General features: G+C 47.2%; 1 protein-coding gene across 1 annotated transcript; it reads right to left on the bottom strand.

The window, feature by feature from the left end:
- Window positions 1-264: 264 nt before the first annotated feature.
- LOC123090596 (type IV inositol polyphosphate 5-phosphatase 7) lies at window positions 265-5136 on the bottom strand. The gene is made up of 14 exons (XM_044511913.1): window positions 4221-5136; window positions 4020-4107; window positions 3732-3797; window positions 3493-3580; window positions 3295-3399; window positions 2685-3182; window positions 2401-2539; window positions 2067-2260; window positions 1861-1969; window positions 1541-1689; window positions 1172-1423; window positions 946-1046; window positions 764-810; window positions 265-663 (listed from the first exon to the last, which is right to left on the bottom strand). Exons 1-11 carry the CDS (start codon window positions 4248-4250, stop codon window positions 1195-1197), a joined length of 1695 nt encoding a protein of 564 aa, XP_044367848.1. The 5' UTR covers window positions 4251-5136; the 3' UTR covers window positions 265-663; window positions 764-810; window positions 946-1046; window positions 1172-1194.
- Between the last annotated feature and the right edge of the window lie 2686 nt (window positions 5137-7822).

Below are 7822 nucleotides of genomic sequence, written 5' to 3'. Positions count from 1 at the left end.
GCCTGCCGCCCACGCAGCCAGCAGCCTCTGCCCCTCGCTCTAGGTTTCACTTTCGCCCCCTCCCATGGCCTTCCCAAAGCTACAAGAAAACAAAACAATATTGCAGCGCACAGCAGCAGGCAGAGGCGGCTTGTGGGTGAAACTTTCTCTTCTTTTGCCCTGGGAGGGAGGGAGGGAGGGAGCATTGCTTTGCGCACAAGCATGGACAAGTGTGCGCCCGTGCCGGTGATCATTTCTTGCCAAGCATGGGCCGGGACACTCCAGTAGCACTATCAATATAAATATATCATCAGGCACAGCACGACGGCCCAAGGTTCAGATGGTATGATGACAATGCTGTACAAATGGTGGCTGTTTCTTTCTTCTTTTTGGTCACTAAAATGACTGAGCTGAGCCGATCCAAGCGGCTCTTGTTTTACATCGGGAGACAAGTAAAAAAAAAACTTCCCTTCCAGAGTCACAAACCGCTCAGGAAAAGGGGAAAAATCCAAATGGCACGCCACAAAATTAGCTTCAGCTGTCAGTGACTACTCTATCTACTAGCTTAAATCAGAGCCAGAGCCGTCCTGCATTCTGGTTTGCAAGCGAAATTTGTGCCCGACACTGCCGGGGACGATGGTTAGAATCAATCAAAACTGTGCAGAACGAACGGCGCAAATCTTCCTAAAGAGAAAGTGTGGGAAGGTATTATTAGTGGTCCAGCTTTAAACTTCTCTCGAAAACGACACGTATCAAGTACTAATAGTGTATGTATCACACCTACCTACATCTGGAATTACAAGGCGTCTTCTTGACTAGAGTATCTGCAATCTGCACAACGGTCAGGGTTTAGGTATTAGCCCAAGCAAAACTTTCCATTAAAAATAATAGAGTACTATCACAGCACCAGGCATGCCGAGGGCACAAAAACTGGAGTGGGGAAAGGGCAGAGCAGTTCAGAACCACCTGTTGCCTGGAAATATTCCAGTTGCTGGAATCTTGGGAGGAATGAAGTTTTCATCAGACACATCAGGTCTACTCCTACTCTGGCACCGAAGAAAGAATGTCTGCAAGGAAGCTATGATGATGATGAATACAATGCCTTCACATGGAATTCAGTGAAGCTGACAGAGCAGCCAGCTTAAACAATGAGACAATGCAGTGAATATACTAGTAGTAGCAGTATACAAACCTTGGCTCCATGGGGATGCACAATCAGTAAAAGTTGATATCTGTGTAACTGCGTGGATAAGTTGGGTATGCCACTTCATCCACCCCCATTAGGGAGCTGGAGCGAGTGAAGCTGCCGAACTGGGCCTGGCTCGGCAGTTTAACCTCCGCCGTGAAAATGCTGTATACGGGTCTATGGTCCGAGAATCTGGACTCGCCGCGGACGTAACATAGTTGGTTTAGGCCTCTGCCATACCATAAAATCCGATCGCACCTTCAGAAAGGAAAAATGTTTGTCGTTGAGGTGAAAGTAATAAGGAGGGTGTAAAAGGGGAAGAAGGCATTCTTGGATGTAATAATGCATCAATAAGTTTGATTTGTGAATTTTTACCATGCGGGTGTCCTCCGCTTCTCATTTGGATGCATATCATCGCCCGCGTATCTGTCGGAGTTGTACGAGTACTTGTACGTGGGTGGAAAATAAATTCTGCCTTCTTTCCAGCCCGCGAATACCCGACCAAACCTTTGCTCTATACGAAGCTGTTGCAGAAAATTTTCAGGTAAGAAACGAGGCCAAGAATGTGATTGCAATAGCTGCGCAAGATGGGCAATTCTCTTCTGCTTAATTAATCGATGAGGCAAATCTTTTGCCTCCGTTTCAAAAAAATATAGCTGCGCAAGTTGCTTTAAGGGGCATATGATATGGCTTACCTGATCTTTTTCCAACAATTGTTTCCAATTGTGCATCTCAACCAAAGCCTTCACAGAGCGATAGGAAAGCGCTATCCGGTAATTCAAATCCCCGAGCCATATTATTCGACTGAAAGAAACAAAATATATGAGACCCCAAGATACGGGTGTTCCATTTTCACAGTTTTATTCTACTTGTGTATAACCGAGCTGGAAGTAGAACATACTCATGGTCAAGGATTGTCTCTGGCCACTTCTCGTCGCGTGCACCATGAGCATGTGGGAATCTGGTTTTTCTCAATATTTCCACCACATCCGCATTTCTTCTAAGTTCATCGCCATCTTTTTGACCTGATGTTAAGTGTGTGCAAACAAAGCAGAAGCTTGTCTGATGCAGAGACATACTGATTGATATTGATCCCTAAAAAAACAGGGAATGGGTCATATAAAACTATGTAAAAAGCCAGAAAAAAACGTGCCATCAAAAATAAATGCACACAACGAACTTCAGATTGACAACTGCACGCCTAGAAAAGCTGAGTAATAAATAGCAAACAGTACCTTATTTCCAAGATATCCCATCAAGCCTCTACCAACACACGACACCTTCAAGTTCTTCACATGCTCCCTTATGTCACTCCGCACCCATACCATCAGGAAAACTCCAACCATTTGCTTGCTAGCAACTAAGCAATACCTGCTGTGTCATAGAAAATCTGAGTTTCAGTTCAAAGAACTTTATCCATTCCAAGTGATGAATGAAGAAGCTTGCAAGACATTTCAATGAAATATTAGCAGTTCTTACTTTCCAGTGGGAAGAATTAAGTCATGTTAAGAATACTTACTTGGAGTTTACCAACCGCCTGTTATTGTCATCTGTTGATAGTGGAGCACCATATCCACATGGCATTGGTGAGAAGAAGGTGCCACCAGGTGATTCCTCGTCCATATTCTCATCATCAGAGGACCCACCACACCTCATACTGGTGTCAACATCGCTCGGCCTGCTCCCAAAGCTAATCCGGTCACAAACACTGAACCGTCGGTCCACTAGGGAGTGAGGATCCATCATGTCAATTCTTGAGCTTCGACCCAAGGACTGAAATGAACGCCGATGGAAGAATGAAGAGTTCTTTTGTCTCCTCGATGATCTCTCGAAATCAACATTAAGCTCCGCGATAGGTTCCGGAGCCGGCGACGGGGTGTGGTAGTTGTACCCAGCAGAGCCCTGGAGATCTAGATTATTTAGCGTTTTTCTCACAAGAGAAACCCACTTTTTCGCTGGACCGTTGTCTTCGGTCAACAGGACGTTGCCAGCATTCAAAGGAACAATTTCCTGAAACCTGATAGGACAATAACATTCTCATTATTCATTTGTACCATTTCTCAGGATGTTTATGCTGTATACATCAAATGAATATCTGCTCAAGTTAATGCATGAGTTTAGAGTTATACCCAATGACGTATATATCAGCAGCAGGAGAAGTATGCAGCCAGTCCTCCAGGTTCAGATGACTGGATGGTGACCTTCCTCCCACATTCCATGTACCAGCAAAGACCCTAAGCACACGGTTACATGGATTGTCACATCAAACTGACTTCGCTTTCGCAATGATCGGCGAATCGGTCGTGTTGTACAGAAGCATTATATACCTGTAGTCTTGCGTGTTTGTGATGTAGGCGCGGTCGATCCCATTTCCTGCTCGACAGTCCCGATCCGAGTTCTTCCTGGGCAACCTCTCTAAGGAGGACGAGAAGTAGAGTTAATTCAGTCGGTTGGGCATAGGACACCATGTTGACCGGTCAATTTTGCACCCATGGACAGGGGTGAAAAAACTGAAAATGCAGTGATAGTTACTGTGAGGACTGAGGACGCAAGCAAAATGTAGTACCTGTTCTGCTCTTCTTGGTCTTGCACACATCCCTCTCTGAGAAACTGGTCCTCCACTGCATCCCCACTGAAATAGTCAGAGCAAAATTTTAGCACAAGGGCAGTAAAAACAAACTGCATTTTTACTGAGGTCTCAAGGATGCGTTTGGTTGTTTCTGCAACAATAACCAAAAAAATTACTACACTACATAGGAGCAGGAAGCAGGAGGTCAAACTTGCTTCTGGAAACAACAGAAAATTTATATGATCCAACAGCCAGAACACCGAGCAAGAAGAAAGCATGTAGTACCTTGTTCGACTCCATAATCTGAATGGAAGTCCTTGGCTTTTGTTTTGATGTTGAACCACTTCCTAACAATGGTCTTGGACCAGGACAGCTTTTCCCCCGCACCAATCAGAACCAAAGCAAGATCAGAGAATGGACACAGAAAAATTGTGAAGATAGTAGCGTAGTAGTAGCTGTTGATTGATGTGTAGTCTGGTCACTTACCCTGTTCTTGGTTGGAGTCTCATCTCTCATTGTCTCAATGCTTCCTCATGCAGGTCCAGGGATGGGATGTGACGGCTCCTCCCTCCAATCCCCTCCCAATTTCGCCCCCTTTCTCTAGCACCCCCACTAAGAACAGTTTATAGTAGTTATCCTAAAGCAAAAGGGAGGAGGGCGGATTCTTCCTCTCCGTCCCCCTTTTTCACCCCTTGTTTGGAAGATTCCGCACAGGGAAGGAGAAGCAGGAATTCCCAAGAATTGCTCGGCGGCTCGGACAAAAGGAGCAAGAAGAATCCCTCGAGGGGTGGTTGATGGGGAAAAGAAGGACCAACGGATGGCGTATTTGGGGGTGGGGGGACGAGATCAAGAACGGAAGCAGAGACGGCAAGATTCAGGAACCGGAGCCGAGGATTAATAAAGACGGCCCAAAAAGAGGCCGGCGACACGAGCCTGTAAAGAGAAAGCTCCTGCAATCACGCCCACCAGACGCCCAGCTCACAAGGCTTGGCCGGATCAATGCCGGTGGCGGGCGGGAGTTAATGGCCGGGCCGTGCAGAAACGCCCGGGGGCCGGCAGGGGCGGGGAAGGGGCAGCAGAAATAAATGGGGGAGGGGCTGGCCGGCACCTGGGAGAAAGGAAGTGAATCCAAGGAACCCGGCGGAGGACACGGAGCCGGGCGCCTGTGTGAGCCGGCCGCCCACGTCGCGCGCAATGCGAGGAGCGAGCTCGCGGGGCGCCGGCGGCGCTGGAGGGTCGTGGAGGGGGAGGAGAGAGCACGAGGACACGCTGCTGCTCTGCTCTGCGGTGCGCGGTCTCTGGGTTCAAGGAGAGGGGGGCGAGCAGGAGGAGGGGACGGGGGAGAGGTAGGAGCAGCAGCTAGCAGGCCGGCAGGGGGGCGGGCGGAGTGAGTGAGGGAGCAGGGGAGTGTGGGGGGAGGGGGGCACGGAGGCCAATATGAAGGGAATAAAGCGGAGAGCTTTGGCCTTTGGGTTTGGGGGCCTCCGCTGCTCTGCTGCTGCTGCTCTTCGGCTACTTCTGCTGGCTGCTGCGCTTTGCTTTGCCTTCTACCAGTACTATGTAGCCTTTGCTCTTTAGCTCCAAGCCCGATGCGGGCCAAAGAAGCAAAGCACAGCCTCAGTCCTCGCAGTAGCACAGTGTTCATTACTGTTATACTTTGAGGCTTTATTGGCCATTGGTTGCTTATTACTCCCTCCGTTCCATAATAGATGGCCCAACTTTGTACTAACCTTAGTACAAAGTTGGGTCATCTATTTTGAAATGGAGGGAGTATCTCTGTTTATTTACACGAGTAGGAAACCCCAAAATTACCCTGGGAGGCCGACATGGAGCCCTCCAAAAACTGCTAAAGAGTATTTAGATTAACAAAAAAAGTATTTAGATTAACAGAGCCCCCCAAATTTTGGATCTCGCAAAAATTCAAAATCCATTTTTTTTACGTTTCGGAAAGTTCTGGAAAAATATAGATGTACATGGAGGCATATGTACATATGTGCAATTTTTCAGGACGAAATGCATTGAAATAAGGGCTGAGAAAAAAAAAACACAAATTGTGGGCTTTTCAACACGTGATAATATTCATTCTCAAAGCCCATGAATTTGTTTTTTTTCTACAAGTCACATTTCATGGTAGTTCATCCTGAATTTTTGCACATGTACATGTTTCATACTTGTATGCTTGCATATTATTTTTTGAAGATTTTTTTTTGAAACCGGAATGTTTGAATGTTAGATTTTTCAATAAAGGGCTCCATGGAGCCTGGTCACCGAAACACTGCATTCTAGGAAAACATGATGCATTGGATTACAAACACAGATAACATGTTTCTTTGTTTTCTGGCTTTCTAACACAGATAACACACCGTACAAGAAGGATAAGGCCTTTGTCAGCCGCATTGGTGACTCTTGTTCAAGAATTCGTCCAATAAACCAGTTAACTTGCCGATTAAACCTACTGCAGGGTCACCGAGTAGCTGATAATCTAGTAAATCAGCCGATTGATTGATTAAATGGCTGATTAGCCTATTAATTCCCTACACGCCAACCAACTAAGCAGCTACCAGTTAACAATTTCCTCAACAATGTTGGTAACCGACCCCAACAAGTTTAAATTAGCCCCGTAAGGGCAACATGGATGATAAAACGGATGCCCTCAAATCTCCACCAATGCAGCCAATGGCATCCTTCTTCATCTTTAAGTATACCATCATATACCCTCATACCTTTCATGGTGTGAAAGGACAAAATGGCCGTTGCATCTAGTATCGACATCAGAAATACCAGCTGAATAGTGCATCAAGGGTTGAATAGTCCCCACATGCCCCCATGCCGACACTGGTTCAAGAGTTGATGTCCCGCATTGAACCGTCGAAGTTGAGTACATGCTCCTTTGCATGCCCCTTTTCTAAGAATCGTCGTCATTATCGTCATTTCATCCTCATCTTGGTCATCATCATCCGACATGACAAATCCATGAACACAACGTAGAAGTAGTCCTCATTGAATCCATCGTGTGTTCCTTCAAAGTAAACAACGAAAGTGTCAAAAAATGTGCTATGGCATTAGACCAAACACTTGTCATATGTGGTGCCTGCCATGGACGGCGACGCTGGGGGTAGAGGGTGCCTGGGAAATGCGTGGATCCAGGTGGGGGGCGACGGCATTGGCGGAGAGATAGTTGGGGACGGTGGAGGTCTGGCAAGGCCTAGGCGGTGCATGGGGAGGTTGCTACGGTGGTAGAGGGCTCTCGGAACTGAGATAGAGCACAGAGGAGGAGGGGAATATCGGATGGGTTTGGTTTGGGTCTGGACCGTCGATGTCCGACTAGCAGACGCACAGACTCTCCTAGACCTCTCGCACCTCTAGGTTTAGGGTTAGATTGAGGGATTTCGGACATCCGGACGAGTCCGCCCCAATATGGATGCTCGTGTTGGAGGCCTAAAAGTGTGCGTACTCGCAGATACGAAGATATATTGGAGAAATTAGCGCCTACATTTGAGATGCCCTAAGAACCATTGGCCAAGGCAACATCCATTACTGCGTGCTCCCCGAGCTCCTCCAGCCTCGGATCTGGAGATAGTGTCGGCCCGCCCGACTAGAGGGCACTAGATCCGTCCACCGCTTCAGCAAAGCCTTCGACAACATCCATCGCCACCCTTTCGAGAGCAACTCATTGATTTAATTGGACCACACTATCACGCCAAAACACATGGGCTCCAAAAGAAGTGAAAAACTTCACTTGATCCATGTTCTCATCGAGGAGGACACCACTAGAATGGGGAGAGAATTGGAAGAACATTACTTTGATGAGAGGACACCGCCACTACCTCTCCATCTTCACATGGACACCAAACTCCACTAACATTGAGATACAACCCCCACCCGCCAACATGAAACCAAACCCTGGAACATCCCCGAGATCCATAAGGACCACCGGAGACAGGCTAGGCTACTAAGCGCACGGACGAGCAACCTCTCTCAGAAATCGCTTCCTACTCGCCTCTAACAATTGTAGTAAAAGAGGAAGCAAGAGGTTCCGAGAGACTCTCTACATATAAAGGGATTGATCTTAAAGCTGGAAGGTGAGA

The sequence above is a fragment of the Triticum aestivum genome, chromosome 4B, assembly GCF_018294505.1.
Source record: "Triticum aestivum cultivar Chinese Spring chromosome 4B, IWGSC CS RefSeq v2.1, whole genome shotgun sequence".
NCBI lineage: Eukaryota > Viridiplantae > Streptophyta > Magnoliopsida > Poales > Poaceae > Triticum > Triticum aestivum.
Note: the sequence above shows the minus strand (reverse complement) of the source record. Positions and strands in the feature narration are given on the sequence as shown.

Coding starts and splice junctions, on each gene's coding strand:
- LOC123090596 (XM_044511913.1), bottom strand. CDS start 4,250: ATGAGAGATGAGACTCCAACCAAGAACAGG. Junction 2,540..2,684: donor AGGCGGTTGGTAAACTCCAA/GTAAGTATTCTT, acceptor TCTATGACACAG/CAGGTATTGCTTAGTTGCTA. Junction 2,261..2,400: donor TGGGATATCTTGGAAATAAG/GTACTGTTTGCT, acceptor CTGTTTTTTTAG/GGATCAATATCAATCAGTAT.